Raw genomic sequence first — 16,730 nt, forward strand, 5'->3', positions numbered from 1 at the left:
TTTTGGTAACTGCTGAATTTGTTCTTGACCCTGACTACATTTCATTAAATAAAATTCCTAATGTATGCAAACATTATCACTGTAGTACTTGGATCTCAAAAGCAGTCAATAACAGCAATGTGAGTTCAGATGATGAGAATGCACACTGCTAGGACGTGTTGTTGTAACCGTTCAATAGATTTAACTAGAGTCATGTTTCTTTACCCACTGCCAGATGGGGTGACGTTATCTGATATCAAATTTTGCAATAATATTAAAGTGTTTTGCAAAACCTGTCAGAACACAAGCAGAACATTGTTTGAAGCCATCATTATTCTCATCAAGCAGTTGTTGTTTCAGTCCAGTTTGTGCTTTCAGGCTTGGATTAGTGCAGCCTGTGCAGTGTCAGGGTGTAAAACATTGGAATGAATGTCTTGATCCACACGTTTAAACCTCTAAAATCATTAACTGTTACATCCTGGAACCACAGCACTCACTGTGCGGGATGGTATCCTATAAAAAAAAGTATAATAGAACAAGGCTTCAGCTAGCTTTTTTTTCCTTAACTACAGAAACATGGGCTGGTCATCATCCCAGATGGTACACCAAACGGAGATGTCAACCACGAGTCTCCGTCCTCAGGGATCACTTTGGTCTCCCAGGAGGCCGCCCAGGTGCTGGAGTCTGCAGGAGAGGGTCCACTGGGTGAGTTGGACCACCTGTTGCCTATATAGTGGGAATGTTTACAGCAAGTTAGGCATTTCATTAATTTTTCCTTGGAAAAGACTAAAGTTTTCAGCTTGATTAAATGTACTCTTCTTGTGTTTTGTAGATGTCAGGCTACGGAAGTTGGCAGAGGAGAAGGACGAACTTTTGGCTCAGATTAGGAAACTGAAGAATCAGCTGGAGGAGGAGAAACAGAAACACTCAAAGGTGGACAGTTCGTACACAGATGGGGAGAGGATGGAAAACGGTACAGACCTGCACCTTATTGAAATGCAGAGTAAGTTGACCTCGCTACCCGACTTACACGACAGCTAAACCGCAACCACCCCTTTTTCTTTTAACGTTGAAACTCTGCTCTCTGTAGGAGATGCCAACAGACAGATTAGTGAATACAAATTCAAGCTTTCAAAAGCAGAACAGGAAATGGGTACAATGGAACAAAATGTAAGTGAAATGTTTTGCAGAAACCTCAGTAAAAAAGTTGGTATTGTGGCTAAAATGGGAAACTAATCCGTTCCGGGTTTTGTTTTTGTTTTTTTTCTCCCCCAGATTAACAGACTTGAAGGGCAAGTCTCCCGGTACAAGGCAGCGGCAGATAACGCAGAGAAAATCGAGGACGAACTTAAAGCAGAAAAACGTAAAATTCAAAGAGAGGTAACAACACCTAAATCAGATTTAGCCCAGAGCACAAACCTGATGTGGCAGAATGTTGACTGTGTTATCTCCCTCTGCTCCCCCACAGCTGCGCACAGCTTTAGATAAGGTAGAGGAGATGGAGATGACCAACAACCACCTAGTAAAGCGCCTTGAGAAAATGAAGGCCAACAGGAATGCCCTTCTGTCACAGCAATGAGGCAAGGCAGCGTCACCACAGAAGCCCTTAAATCCGCACCTCAGACCTCTGACTGCCATATTGCGACTGGAGCACATTTCCATTTTCAGCTGTAACACTTTGAGATTTGTAGCTAACCAAAAACACTTAAAACCTGTAGCACAGGCAAATGAACTGAACTGTTTTCTTTGTTTTTCTGAATCAAGAGACATTGGTTTTGTGTGGGAATGAACTCAGAAATACGACTAATAAAACTACACGAGTTGCTGGGAGATACATCTGAGGACATTTCTCCACTCACTACTTAAAATTTCAGAGCTTTATACTACATCGTGTTATCCATGAGATTTATTTCCCTCTGACTGGGTGCTTGACTGTACTTTTTGTTTTGTTTTGTTTTTTGATGTGCTTTTTTTTTTGTTTTTTTTTGTTTGTTTTTTTTTTGTTCCATAAGTTGCATGAATGAGTATAATGATGCTTTTTAAACAATTCAACCCTGATGGCTGCTCCAGCCCCGCACCTTCCTGACTTCCTCTCACACAGTGAAGTGCCTTTTCACACCAGGAGATTGGGGGTCTGCACCGCTTAATAAAACAATAATTGTTTTAACAGGTACATGTATTTAAAAAGGAATAAAAATAAATAAAGGTGCAGTTATTATTTGAATATATATATATATATATATAAAACCAACTGTGTCTGTTGCGGTTTCTTTGAAATTTTTCAAATATTTAAAAGATTTCTTGAAAATAAATGTGTCATTTACAGAAGTGTGGATTCCATTTTATTTTATTTTTTTATGTAGGACAATCGACCTACATTATTTCTGCATAGATCTTAAGGCACTTTAAATGTTAGGTACAATAGTTCTACTGGGAACTGTTGTACTACTGGGGATCTACTGGGATCTTCCCACACAACCATCATAGGGTTTACAGAGGGGGGTCCAAATCTCTGGGTGAAAATCCCTTGCTGATGCCAGTGGTCAGAGAACTGTCAGACTGCTTAAAGCTGCTAGGACAATAACAATAACCCAACCACTCCTCACAACCAAGTTGTGCAGAAGAGCATTTTCTTCTGCAACAATATGTTGAACCTTAAAGCAGATGGGTTACAGCAGCAGAAGACCACACTGGATGCCACTCATTTCACCTAAGAACAGGAAACTGAGACTAAAAAGAAAAATGCCCCCTGGGCTGATTTCTGCTGCAGGATCATTGTGTGATGCTGTCACATCAGCATGTATCGAAAACTCTGCTGAATGTTTCCAGCACTTTTGAATCTGTGCCATGGAGAATTAATACAGTGCTGAAGGCAAAGGGGTGTCTAGCAAGGTGCACCTACTTAAGTTCTGTCTCTTGAACCTAAACTAAAAGCTGGTTTGACAGGAGAGGGGTCTGATGGCTGATGATGTGCCACTTTTGGATACTCTTAGAACAAGAAGTAAGCTGTCACTCTGAGACTGAGGCTCCGTTGAGATCATTTCTCATTCATGTGAGAAGAAATGAAATTAATTTAACAGGGAGCCAGTGACGAGAAACTAAGCTGTTCTTATTAACCAAGAGGTCTTCATTTGATTCTAATACTGAAGAGAAGCCCAAAATGTTATCAGGGGCCAAACGAGGACAAGGCTGGTTTAACCACATACACCGGATACTCTGTCAATGTTCAACCCAACCATTATAGCGCCATCTTATGGTCAAATTGCTGGCATCCTGAAAGATGATTTCAAACCAGGAGGATTTTAAAAACCTCAAATGAAGCCCATCATTATGGCCCTTTAGTGATTCTTTTATGAGCTAAAAATACTTCAATGGCCAAGCTGAAGATTCATGCTAACATCTGGTGTCCTGTCATTCCCACTGCCCTGAAAGTGAAGGCTACAAAAAAGCCACAGAACAAAACTGCAAATTTTGTGGACCATTTTTATTAAATATTATCTGCTTTTCTTGTGTTGTTTCCAGTCAAACTTTCTTTCCCATGTATGTCTTTTAACACGTTAATCCCACTGCTAAGCAATACTTGAAAGGGGCTGTCAGAGTTCTTCACTTCAGGTTGTATTACTGTGATGTGCGAGTAAAGAATTGAAGCTGATTTTGGAATCTTAAAAAGTGGAGCACATCTTTTAGATTTCTGCTTCTCTATGCATAGAGCGAGGGAAGCCTACACCAATTTCCACTTTTGAAACTCTGAAATCAAAAGATGTATGAATTTAATTTGTCCCCGTTTGGAATCACTAGAATAACTCGGGTTCGCTTTCTTCTTTAAAAACGAAACAGAGTAAATCAGGTAAGTACAGTTCACTCACTTTTCTGGTCTTCTGCAGGTGTTAAACTAGTTACTGTCCCTCAGGTGTTGATGGAAACACTGGCAGAGCTGCTTTAACCTCCTTCACACAGAGTGCTGACACAGCTTCGACTGACAGGTGGAATGGAGAAGTAATAAAAGTCGAGCTCATTTGCTGGCACGTTTTCGGGTTTCGTTATGGGACTTGTGACCCACTTCTATTTTCCTGGCTTCATGCCTGAAGTCTTAGTGTTAGGAAACCATGTGGAGCCTTGGCACTTTTCAGTAAGCCGTTCAGAAAGGGTTTCCTGCAACAGAGACCCTTTTATAACAGAATTTTTACTCATAAAGACAGAAATGTGAAGTCTTGTTTTCTATAAAGTATTTATTTACAGTATGTGTTATTTAAGAAAAAAAAGAAAAAGAGCTTATATAGTTGATTTTTTTCAGCCATGATGAGCAGTTTCAGCACCTCTCAAACACTTTGTAGAGATCGGGTAAGTTGGCAATCTGCAGCACAGTGCCATCCTCGCTGAAGCTCTTCGGAGGACTGAAGAGGGTTCGGAAAGCTTTAAAGATGAGGTGTTCGACTTTCCACCGCCAAGACTTCACCTCAGTGCCCTGAAACGTCACGAGCGTTACACCTCACACGAGACAAAACAAGGTCCATAACTGGCTGGACAATTTCTGCAAAGTTCAGTATTCACACCTGCTCCTCTCCTGGCTCGGCCTCCAGGATGTACTGCTTCCTGATGGAGTAAAACATGCTGCACTCTTTGCTGAAGTCTCTGAAACAGTCCTTTTCACCGTCCCAGTTCACCTGCACGACATCGCCGCACAAAGGTCTTCAGTTTGTGTTTCCAGAATTGTAGCTTAAATGGAGAGGCTATGATCTAGGTTACCTCAGTTGCCAGGCGCAGGATGAACATAGGGAGACCCTCCATGACTGGGGTGTAGTTGTCGAGGAGCAGCGGGAGTCCTAGTAGGTTTCCTTCCTGTTGTGGGTGTGTTTTGGGTTTGGTTTCTTTTTTGGTTATAACATGAGTTCGAACAATGTTGAAATGCAAGCAGAAATTATCTAAAGAGAATATTTCTGACCTGGTCTATCTCCATGGAGAAGTAGTCCTCTAGCATCTCCGCTTTCTTTTTCAGGAAGTCCACTATGTACTGAGCCAGGCCTTCTTTGGGACCGTCCTCTTCAGTCCAGCCGCTCTCCTCTGACTCCAAAGCCAACATGGCCAAGTCATAAAGAGGTGCTGGGGTCTGAAAACACATTATCCATCATTAGGATCCACACAGTGTTTTCTAATCACTGACGTTGTACACTTTACTTACAGACAGTCTGAGTACACCGAAATTTCCAAAGTCATAAATGAGTATTTGGTAGAAAAGCTCCTGGCTGTAAGAGAAACACATTATCTGACATAAAGCAGCAGCACCAGCTTGAAAGAGCAGAGCTGAACAGAGTTTTTTCACGGTTCTCACCTGAGTTTGTTGGTGTTGAGCAGGTAGAGCTTAGTATGATGTTGCACCAGAGACCACTGGGGATTGACGCAGCCCACAAACGAGTGGTTCTGCATCATTTCTTGAAGGCCTGGAGAGAACGTGCATGAATAAAACATGTTTGGCTTTGTTTTGTTATGTAAATCACAAAAACCGCTCTTAAAGTTCATCAAGAAAGGGTTTATTTGAGACATGCTGAGAGGTCGAATGAATCATTACGAGAGCATGATGTAGCAGCAGAAGAAGTTGCGTAAAGCTGGTTATGAAAAACGACCTGGGCCCCGGAGCAGGAAGTCAAATCAGTGGAACATTTTAGAGAGTCAAAGAGGTTCTTATGTTAGACTGCTCAGTTTAGCCGGGATGGAGATTCCCCAGATCTGATTTGGCGCTAGTGCTCAGAGGTACAGGGCAGGTTTTGTGACGCCACACCTTTATGTGTGTTCTCTGTGATCTCAGCTCTCAGCTCTTTGATGCTGTTCAGTTTGATGAGTCGTCTCTTGGGCGTGGCTGCAGCCGTCAAGTCCTCGCCTTCTTCCTGCTGCTGCTCTTTCTGCTCTGTCCTCGGTCGCTTCCTGTCTCACAATAACGCACACAGACCCAATCACACCCGGTTACATTAAAAATGCTGTGGGACTTAACAGGATGTGCCAATGATCATACATGTTAACACACATTTAGTTGCAGATATTTGTTGTCTTAAAAATATAAAGTCTACATGTACTCCAAGATTGGACTGGATGACTTTCTTTGTTGGCCACTTGGGGGCAGAAGAAACCAACAGTATTCATCTGGAGTCATGTTTCTGCTAAGCTAACTCCAATATTTATCCTTTCTTTATCTACTTCTACAACAAGGAGGAATATGTGGCTCTGAAGCTGCCAGATGTTTGACTTTTCTTGTCTGATTTGTCACAGCTGTTTTGTGCTGCGTAGTTGGCTCACTTTAAATTTTGCCTGAAACTCTTTAATCACCCTTTACAGCTCAGGAATCTATCTATGAAGGATCTTCAGTGTTCATGTTTTAACAACTGTCTCGCCAAAACTCTTAACAATCTGTTATTCAGTCTCACCCCTAGATGTCAGTACGTTACAGTCAGCTGAATTCTGTTTTCTTACTCCTCCATATTCAAGTGAATAATGCAATAATGCCAGCTACAGTTGCTGCTGTAGGACAAACATCTCTGGCCGTTCATCTGTAGTGAGTGTGACTGTCACTCCACCATTTACCGTCAATATGTGTCCACGTCTATTTACTCTGGCGGAGGCTGTAAAACTTTGTGAAAGGAGTCTGATACCACTTGGTGAGTCAGTGAAAATCACTCCTGTGTAATCACAGCGATAATGAGCTGAGTTTTTGAGGATATCCTGAACCTTTCTGTTGATAAGCGCTGCTCTTTTTTCAGCTGTTAGCTGTTGTTAGCTGGCGCTGAAAGTGAAACTTTCTTTAAAGTGGATCTAAAATCACTCTCACAGGTAGTGAATAAACTCTTTTACAATCTGAGTTTAATCAAATAGTTTATCAGAGGGAAAGTGTGATTCTTAGGATACTCGAGCCTGGTGGTATACTATTACCTCATGTATGTGTGGCCAATCTTTAGCCACATACATAAACACATGTCCATCTCAGCCACTGTATTCAATATGACTGGGCAACATGGCAGCTTTCACAAACCATCGCCTGCTCCTATGTATTTTATTCTATTTCTATATTAATTCTAATTTAATGAGAAAGCAACACTTTGTTGGAAGACATATTGATACACTCCTCAATGCATATTTAAGAGCACAGCGTTCTTTTTTTCAGTTAAATAACCTTAAAAAATGACATGCTGTAACTTTAAATGCCAGTGTTAGTTAAACACAACACTGCTTTTGTTACTGATTGGCCCTAAGGGTGATGTCTCATCAGTGAGGGCTGATCCATGTTTACTTTTACATTCTTCTTTCTGCTCTCTTACACAACTCATTTGCTGCGGGTCAATGTTCAGATTTGCTCACAGTGCAGGATCAATCGTACATTAGACTTGTCCTGATCTAACTTGCAGAAATTCTGACAGGATTACACTTAAAGTTACTCCCTGACTGAGTCTTTAATCCCTGCTGACTCACACAATCTAATGCTGCTACTGCTACTGCACATATGTCATTCACCTCTGATTATCAAGAGCACCGACGCTGCCTTGTTCCTCGCCCTTTGGCACCTCTGCTTCCTGTTCAGCCAGCGCCTCCAGCATGTCTGAGTCATCTACATCGTCTATCTCTATGCTGTCCGCCTGGATGGCTTTGATCGCAGTCTGCCCACTGCTGGGACCAGCAGGCTCGGGATCAGGGAGCGGCTTTTCTTTTGGTTGGAGGAAGGCATCTAGCTTCTGTGTGCGACAGTCGGTCCTCACCATCTGATGTGCGTAGACTCGCTCGCTAGACTCCGATGTGGTGCTGGAGGCCTTAACCTCAGTGTTACCTGAGACTGACAGTCCCGGCAACAACGTCTACACAAAGACAGAGATGGGCACAGACTGTAAATGACCTGGTGGTAACTTCCACTGCTGAAAGATGAAGCCAGGGCAAAAGCCTTTCATACAAATGTTGTCACTTGTGGTTGCAAAAAAACAAAGATGGAGACAGGAACGCTAAATTTGAGCTTTAAAATAAATGCAGGAAATTAAAGCGACTGTATCCATCTTTTATCTACAGTCTGCAGTAAACACGTGGCGGTGCACAATACGTCAGATAATGTGGACGTGAAACAGTAGGGGCACAGTAAGAAAGAGACCTTGTCACTTCATACCTGAGTGAAATATGTACGTGAGGAGTTGGAGCCCAGGAGTTTGCTCTCGATGTGCTTCTGAACGCTCTCGATGACACTGTCCTCATGCAGGAAGTGCACTTCATGTTTAGTGGGATGAACATTAACATCCACATTCTGAGGAGCGATTTCTAAGCTGTGAAAGTTAGAAAGCAACAGTGATTCAAGGTTGTAACTCAAGAAACAGTGTTAGAAGAGTCCTAACTGTGATTCAGATATGTCAATAACAAGCAACAGATGGTCTTTCTTGATGCAGAGAAGCCCTTTGACCAAGCTGAACAATTTGGTTTAGGTCATAATTTCATTAACTCCTTTAAGGTTCTTTTTAATGGCCCTATGGCAACTGTTACAGCTAATGTGGTTAGGTCTAAAAACTCTTAAAAGAGGAAGCCAACAGGGCTGTCGCCACTATTATTCAGTCTGGCTATAAAGTCGTTAACTGATACAAAAAGATGTGACCCTGCAGTCTGCAGGATTGTAATCGGTCAGGATCTTCATAAGATTACTTTATATGCTGATGATGTTTTATTATTCTTGTCTAACCCTACAAAAAAATCAGTAAATTGTCTAATAGAAGTGAAACATTTATTTAGCACCTTATCTGGTATAAAAATGTATTTCTCCAAATCTGAGGCTATGTCAGCAACAGACACCCAAATCTTTTACTTCCTCCCCTTTAGAAATGGTCTCTGATGGGTTTCGTCTACTTGGGTATATTTCCAACATCCCAGTTCGATCAGATGTTTAAAGCTTATTTATTCAATAAGATTAAGCAAGATCTTGAACTTTACAACTCACTCCCTATGTCCTGGTTACACGGGGTCTCACTCTATCAAGCGAGGATGATTCAAATAGAAAAAAAAATTTAAAAATATAAATGAAAGTTTCATCTGGTCCAAAAGATGGGCACTCATAAAGAAGTCAACTTTGCAGCTTCATAGAATTTAGAAAATATCAATTGAGATGTCTTCTTCAATTTAGCTTTATATTGAATCTTCAGCGTCTAAGCATCCTCTTTCAAACCTAATTGTTATGAAGAATATGAAAACTGTAAAAGATTGGTGTAGGAACCCAATCACAATAAAAACACTCAAGGACTGGAGGGAATGGATTGCAGTGAGAACTGAAATAACATCCATCTTCCCCAACTGTTACCAATCCGGATTTCTTACCAGGTCATTTAAACAATGGACTGTGAGGTTTTCTTTTAGAGACCAACTGGAGAATGTGGTCCTACTGACCTTTAATCAAATAGAGCAAGAATGTAAGATAGGAACAACCTCTTGCATTACTTTCAGATAAGAGACTATGTCAATAACAAAACCGGTCCACTAAACAAGGTCAAGGACTCTGACACTGAAATTTTCTACAAGGAGTAATGTTTCAGTTAGCGTGTTGTACAAAATTCAGAGGGTGTACTCTGGGACCAGGACAGCTGAGACAGACCGTTGGCAGACTTTTCTTTCACACAGCCCCTTTCAAACTTCAAGTCTGCCACTTCACTTTAATGTTGTAAGTGTAAAATAAACTGTCTTACACACATTTGAGTTCTCTATGAATTGCAGAAAACTGAATTGAAACTGAGCTCAACCTGCTATCTCTTCTCCTTGATCTCCCAAATATTTACATCTGTCTTTTCTGTGGCAGGAAAAAAATGTACTACTTAAGAGGATTTCTCATTAAACTCACTCAATCACCAGGCAGCACTGGATGATACTGGAACACACGCGTCATTATGTGCCTGGTCCAGTTTTAACAAGTTTTTAACAAGAACCTTTGCATAAAACTTCAAGCGATGGTCAAGCTGTGATAACTGAGTTACAAGGATAGATGAATGTCAAAAAGATGTGTGTCTTCCCCCTGCTAAGCCTAACTATTATTGTTGTTATTAACAGATGTACAACTTAAAAAAGCAAACACACACACAAAGCCACACAGGTAAAGTACATTACCTCAAGTAAAGGAACGGGTGTGTGTTCTTGGGGAGATATGCAGCATAAACTGTCTCAATCGCTTTCTTCAAAGCGCTCGACTCCACCAGACGATCTGAGACATCGCAGAAGACAGCTTCATTTCACAGAAACACAGCAGCTAACAAGATTAAATGCTAACTGCTGCGTTTCCAGTAAGTTTCTGTGGTACGTACGGTTTATGAACAGGATCAAAATGCATTTCTTGACTGAATAGTTTGCGTTTGAGATGTAGCCTTTCATCTTATAAGCGAGCTTCTGATCTTCACAGGCAACCTCGATCAGCTCCCTGGGAACATACCACAGAGCCGGTCATGCAATCAGCTCAGAGGTGAGAAGAGGTTGCATAAAAAGCAGCGCTCATCAAAGGAGATTTGCCGGAATACCTGCTGACTGCGTTGCCAAAAATCCCTCGAATATTATCCACTACAGACGCATTGGGAAGAGTCCTTACGTCTGCCACGGTCTCTCCTTGCTGGAAAGAGGAGTCACAAAAACAGACAGCAAATAGTTTATTTGAAGAAAACTGCTTCGCGTGCTTGAGGGAGGCATTTAATTTAAATGAAAAATAAAGCACATCTTACCTTTTTGACAGAGAAGCTTTTTCCTGAGTTGTGTATGGCGTACCTGCAGAGTAAGACAATGTTAACAAGTTGAAGCAAATTCACCAAGAATCATGAGAGACGAATAAAACCCACACCTGCCGACCACTTCTACAATCCTGGAGTACTCATCGCTCGGGCTCTTTAGAGCTTTTCTCCTGGTGGAGACGTTATAGAAAAGATCCTCCACCTGCAATCAACAAGAAGAGCAGCTTCTCAGCATCTATAAATTGTATTTTAGAGAACAGCTCATCTGCAAGGAGAACTCACAAGGATCTGCGTTCCCTGGTTTCCAGCACATGGTTTGGGAGGGCCTTTTAGTTTGCCATCGCTGTAGTTGGCTCTGCAAGAGAACACAACCAATTTATGAGAGAGCTGACATCCTAGTTGTTTTGTAGCCTTTAGTAAGGCTTTAGAGCAGATAAGGAATGCAACAGTACCTGTAAGCGCACTTTGCATCAGCAGTCTTTGTGGTTATGGTCACATGGGCAACATGGCTTATACTAGCAAGGGCCTGCAGACAAGAACAAACACAATAAATGTAATGCAGAACAAATTAATACAGTGAAGGCAGACAGAGGTGCACAGCTCACCTCTCCTCTGAATCCATAGGTTGCGATACTCGAAAGGTCCTCAAAAGTTTGAAGTTTGCTCGTGGTGAACCTCTCACAAACGATTTCCATGTCCTCCTTCTGCAGTAGTGAAAAAGAGTTTCACTTGGTACACAGCATATTCTGAACAAACTACCATAACGTCACCAGCAGGGTCATTCTGAGGCAACCCTTCATACTGACCCTTAAAATTTGAAGTGATTTTTAATCAAAGCCAAACAAAGAATTTTGTTTTTCATAGCATAAATATGTCTGACGTAACATAAAACATCATTTGTAAGCTTGTTTGTAAGCTTAGGCACTCATTCAGTTTTAACTTCATGCATTCAGTTGTTATAGTCATATATCATTGTATGCTTGTTCCTCACTGTGGTGGGAAAACTAAAGCCTGTGACAAGTAATTATGAGTAAGTACTATGTAATTCTCCATCTGGTCAAAACTAAGATTTATACAATTTAACAATACATCGCCGTGGGTTGGAACATGAAAATCATGTCATTTTAATTACATTTTCTTGAAAAATCAATCCTTTTTTTAAAAACTTATATTACTTCTCATTTTGTCATATTTAATGTTACCAGAAATTACTGGGGCAAATTGTTAGAAGACATGAAAAAATGGCTGTAGTTACAAGAAAACAGCTCAAGTATAAAATGTTCAAATGTGTTAACAAGTACACTTGAGTTGGTGTCTTCCGTCTTTCAGTTCAGGGAAAGACTTAGCACACTGAGTGACAGAAGAAAACCAAAATAGCTTAACCCTGACTGCGTAATGATGAAGCAGAGGCCACCCAGCTAAAAGGGCGGGTCACCCACCCTGATGCCAGTGCCGTTGTCCTGAATTTGAAGAAGTTTCAGTCCGCCGTCTTTCACCGTCACCTGAATGCTTGTGGACTTTGCATCCAAACTGGAACAATTGTAAAACACAAAAGTGTATTTACCACAGGGTCACACTGCACGCTAAGAGGAGACAGTTACAGGTCTGTTACTATGTTACACGTGATGTAAACAGTCACCCCGGCCATGTATGGCCACCTTTAATAATCCCGCTACTTGGATATTTAAGTCACTAGTCGTACAGTGACTTAAATATCCTAACGTTAGTGCTCACGTTATTGAAACTGCTCTTTATATAGCTGCTAATTTACCAGTTTTCAATCATTTCTTTAACGGCGTTGGCAGGACGCTGAATAACTTCTCCCGCAGCAATGCGGTTGACAACAGTCTCGTCGAGCCTCCGGATAACTCCCGCCATGTTTACAGAGCTGCTGACTTCTAGTTTGGTTAAAGAGCAGGCAGAATGTGCGAGTACGTAAACATATGGAATAAACGGTATTTATTTAAGCTAAAGTGCAGCATTACTGCTGTACACGAAACTGAGCACGCTTGTGACCAGAGAGGAAGCAAACAAACAGACCACTCACTCCGCCTGAAAATGTCAGAGTATGTCAGAAGTTATAATGTCGGTCCCTCAAATACCTCAATGACCGTTATAATAAACGTTTTAATCTCTTTTAAAAAATAAACTATAATTGCGGAGAAAAATTTTAGACATAATTTTCAATTTATTTAGATAAAGGCACGCATCTTCCTAAACACACAATCTTCGACGACAGCGCGGGTAGAAGGCGGGGGCGGTGACTACGTCCGGCTGTAGAGCTACGTAATTCCCGAAAAGTCTTCTTCGTTGGCAAATATTTTTGAAATACTGTAGCCTAGCGACCCGTAACGGTTGTGTAATCATGCTTTTTGAGGAGTAAACAGTTATTTTTGTGAAAAGCTAAAATAATTACGGTTATATAGTTCAATTACAAATATGTTTGCAGAAAATAAATGGCAATTATGTGTTTTACTTTCTTCCCCCCCCCCCCCCCCCCCCCCTTTTGTTTGATCTATTAGTGCTGAGACTGGTAGACAGATAATACTGTGGGTCTTTGCCATGCCCATTTCTGGGTTGTACAATTTTGAAGTGTTTACTTAGGCTTAAGGTAATAAATAGCTTAAGTAATTAGCCATAAATACCATTACATAATGAAGTCCTGAGAACTGCGCCCTGGTAAAGATTGGTCTACAAAAAGGTCAGGGGTCACAACCGCTTACAGAATTGCCCCCAAAAAGCCTGGCTTCACAATCACAGACCTACTGTATAACAACATTACATTCATTTAAGGGAACCTTAGCTTCATCTTTTGCCTTCAGCAATTTTCAGCATAGGCTAAAGCTACTTGGGCTTCTCCCTTATTCCCAAGAGGTAACCACATATGGGTAGCTCAGCATATTTGATTTGGCAGAGTTTTTTCTTTTCTTTTTTTAATGCCAGATGTCCTTCCTGACAAAATCCCAAAGGGATGTGTGTCGCCTCTAATGATCTAAACAGGGATCTTTCGCTTGTGAGGAAATTGCGTAAACCGCCATGCTGTTGAGTGAATATATAACATAAATGGCCAAAGTAACATTAAAAAGCGATTTATTTTGATGACCTTTTTTAGAAACAGTATTGCCAAAGCATCAAAATAACATACATCCAAATATCTGAATAGTACACAGTAATCGTTAAAATAGCAAAATGTATGGTATAGTACGTACAATGCAGCTCCATAACGTAGTTGTTTATATATTCACCTATGAAGTGAAAGGTCTATGAAAGATTCCAACAGAGGCAGAAATCCACTTGGGATTGCATCAGGAAAGGGCATGCTGTGTAAAAATCTGCCAAATCAAACAAGGAGAGCTGCCTGTTTTTCACATGGGAGCAGCTGACAGTAGCATATACAATATAAACCTGCTATGGCATGTACAGAGGTAAAGACATTTGACCTCTAAATTCCAGAGCCTTGTTCTGTATGAGTACAACATTCCCACCAAATAGTTTGTATGTTAAATACTTCCACTCCACCAGAAGACTTAACCCACAGTGGCATGGTCTGCGTTGTATAATATCAAATGTTCAGACAAGGCAAAACTAAATAATTACTAAATTACGTATTTTAAAAGGTAAAACTATTAGGCATTAGCGCAGTTTTCTCCCCTGTACTCTTGGCTGATTCACCTTTGAGGCCCTTGCCTGTGCACATAGTTGGCCAGACCACAAACTGCCTGCATTCCTCACAAAGCTGCATGCCTTTCGGCCGGTGGGCTACGGCAGAACAGTGGCGGGAGTTCAGAATCTTCCAAAATGCAAATCTTCTCAGATATTTTATGAGGATTTATTTTTTCATGAAAACTAATCTAGGTTACATGAACCCTCTGTGATTATGACACTAGGTGCCAGAGTTATGTTGCTATGCTGCTACGTTATGTTGCTGCTACGTTTTAGCCCCAAGCAGGGTGACCTCAATCGGATAAAATGCTGTGAGAAAAGGCCTTGTGTCACCATTCAGATAGTACCCTGCACTAGAGTTTCTCAGCGCACCCACTGCAATCTGAAATAAATCCAGGCTGGATTTTAAAATTTGTAGTTTCATTTGAAAGTTAAGAATGGGTTTCCAGCAAGAATTAATGAAAATACTCCAAAATCTCAATCCTGAAAAGCAGATTGTCCTCAAACACCTGCAGGAAAGCAAACAGAATGAGGTAGCAGTGAAAAACACATACTGGGTAAGTTTCTGCCACCCTGTACCCAGGAATCTGCATTTTGTTATATCGCCTAGAGTCAAATATGGATTATAATGGAGGTCTCAAACAAAATATATTTCATCTACACTTTTTGCTGAGGTTTAAGTTGCAGTGAGAAACCATGTGAGCTCAGTTCTCACAGAGCCACGTAATATTTTCCACCTGAAATCCTGCTTGGTTTTGTAAATCCCCTCAGAATCTGAACCAGGCTATTTCCGTGTAACCGTTTTTTCATTTTTATGCAAAAGTATATGCCTATGCAAGCAGCCCCGAGAGCTAACTCGGCAGGGTTTAGAAGTTCAGCAGCTCGTTGTGCCGCCTTCTTGAGCCTTTGCCAACTCGACTTCAGTGCCATCAAACAACTAATTGCAGGCGTATGCAAACAAAGGCCACAAAAGAAAATGGAACAACCTAAGAGGTCACTGGAAGTATGAAAGGAAGTCATCTTGGCAGAAATGTGACTCTAATGTTTGTCTTACTTGTGATTTGCTTATTCTGTGCTTTCTAGGCTCTTTCTGCAGCTAAACCTTGAAGGACTGCGGTAACATCGATCACTTTATGCCAAAGGAAAAGCTATAGCTGTGTGCTTGAGTCTGAGATGTACCGTGGGGACTTGATGTCTATTCAGTGTCCCTGACTCAGTGCAGGACATCCCAGTATGCAGTATTTCAGCAGCAGGATGTACCACAGGATGCAATACAATAGTGCTGGAAATAACGCAGGCATGTAAAAAAAAAGAGTAAATGTAAGCAAGATGTAAGGCATTATAGCTGCTCCCTGTTTTTTTTTTTGTTTGTTTGTTTTTTTATCTTTTCCACTGGCAGACAGCATGTATAACATCATTGTGGAGAGCTACCCTCCCTGCAGTAAGTCTGTGTCCTGTCTCAATGTAATCTCAAGTCCTGGATGAGGTCAGAGCTGGTTGTGCATTACTCCAGTCAGTAATTGCTCCTATTTTTCTCAGAACATTTCCTCTAGTGCGACATAGTGTAAAGTGCTGATTACAGCTCTGCCACTCCTGTGGCGACCTGCCACACGTAAAGACAGGCACAAGCAAGCACGCATGTTAGTGTAGTTGCACACGGGACATGCACACACACGCAGCTTTGTAAGCCAAAGCGTGTCCAAAGTGGATTCAAAAGGTAGACTTAAATAAACTTTTCTCTTGTTGCAAGCTGCAGACACACACAGAGAAAATACTCTAAAAACACAAACACTGTCAACAGGTGAAATGACAGGCAAATGAGATGCACACCTGCTGCTGAGCACCCTGGGAAATGAGCTCAGCACTGGCCTAACACGGCCTCCACGTACGCCAAACAACGTGGATCCATTTCACACCTTCAAGTCGCTCTCTAGACATTCTGCACTGACACAAGCCTGCTGTTTTGTTACATCTGTGTGTTTATATCTACACCTTTTGTCACCAGCAAGTTGGTAATCTCTGGCTTAATGGAGATAAAAACTGGTGACAGGGGGTTGAAAGAGTACATTATTGTACTCTTGATGTGGGAATGCAATAATCTGCGGAATTTGCCATCCTCTCAACAAGTGACAAAGATAGAGGAGCTAGTCTTTGCTCAAATGACAAGGTTTGTCCAACATGGCACAGATCCAGAATCCACCCAGATAAGAGTGGCCATCTAATTTTATCATATTCAAGAATTTCATAGGCTGAATCTCATCTGGATATGGATGAATTAAGCAAAACAACGTTAACACGTTTGGAAATGTGCTCAGCCCATTGTCTGCAGACTTTCATTAACTTTCATCATCTCTTTAGCCAAGCATGATCTCACCT

General features: G+C 41.3%; 2 protein-coding genes and 1 long non-coding RNA gene across 9 annotated transcripts in view; 2 read left to right on the top strand and 1 right to left on the bottom strand.

The window, feature by feature from the left end:
- lrrfip2 (leucine rich repeat (in FLII) interacting protein 2) overlaps positions 1 to 2,264 on the top strand; it is a 23,479-nt gene extending 21,215 nt beyond the window's left edge. For all 5 annotated transcript variants that reach the window (XM_085478228.1, XM_085478231.1, XM_085478232.1 and 2 more), the window contains 5 exons: positions 552 to 684; positions 812 to 982; positions 1,070 to 1,149; positions 1,255 to 1,359; positions 1,448 to 2,264. In XM_085478228.1, the coding sequence (XP_085334354.1) occupies positions 552 to 684; positions 812 to 982; positions 1,070 to 1,149; positions 1,255 to 1,359; positions 1,448 to 1,558 (600 nt within the window). In that variant the 3' untranslated portion in view covers positions 1,559 to 2,264. The remainder of the gene's footprint in view (positions 1 to 551; positions 685 to 811; positions 983 to 1,069; positions 1,150 to 1,254; positions 1,360 to 1,447) is intronic.
- On the bottom strand, positions 2,106 to 12,975 carry mlh1 (mutL homolog 1, colon cancer, nonpolyposis type 2 (E. coli)). Of its 3 annotated transcripts, XM_085478234.1 has the most exons (21): positions 12,739 to 12,975; positions 12,463 to 12,589; positions 12,131 to 12,221; positions 11,297 to 11,395; positions 11,144 to 11,217; positions 10,974 to 11,046; positions 10,802 to 10,893; positions 10,686 to 10,728; positions 10,488 to 10,576; positions 10,278 to 10,390; positions 10,084 to 10,177; positions 8,114 to 8,267; positions 7,477 to 7,814; positions 5,756 to 5,898; positions 5,309 to 5,417; positions 5,159 to 5,222; positions 4,922 to 5,086; positions 4,726 to 4,818; positions 4,533 to 4,643; positions 4,296 to 4,444; positions 2,106 to 4,131 (listed from the first exon to the last, which is right to left on the bottom strand). In XM_085478234.1, exons 2-21 carry the CDS (start codon positions 12,567 to 12,569, stop codon positions 4,056 to 4,058), a joined length of 2,277 nt encoding a protein of 758 aa, XP_085334360.1. In that variant the 5' UTR covers positions 12,570 to 12,589; positions 12,739 to 12,975; the 3' UTR covers positions 2,106 to 4,055. The 3 variants fall into 3 exon arrangements, with proteins under 3 accessions (XP_085334360.1, XP_085334359.1, XP_085334361.1); XM_085478233.1 differs by having other exon boundaries at positions 12,463 to 12,975; XM_085478235.1 differs by lacking the exon at positions 12,463 to 12,589 and having other exon boundaries at positions 12,739 to 12,974.
- On the top strand, positions 12,207 to 15,693 carry LOC146695802 (uncharacterized). The gene is made up of 2 exons (XR_014923630.1): positions 12,207 to 12,294; positions 15,438 to 15,693. It is a non-coding gene; the product is annotated as an uncharacterized LOC146695802 (long non-coding RNA).
- The last annotated feature ends 1,037 nt before the right edge of the window (positions 15,694 to 16,730 follow it).

Source organism: Copadichromis virginalis, linkage group LG13 (genome assembly GCF_057382275.1).
Source record: "Copadichromis virginalis isolate Kocher_CV1m ecotype Utaka linkage group LG13, C_Virginalis_male_GT1.1, whole genome shotgun sequence".
NCBI lineage: Eukaryota > Metazoa > Chordata > Actinopteri > Cichliformes > Cichlidae > Copadichromis > Copadichromis virginalis.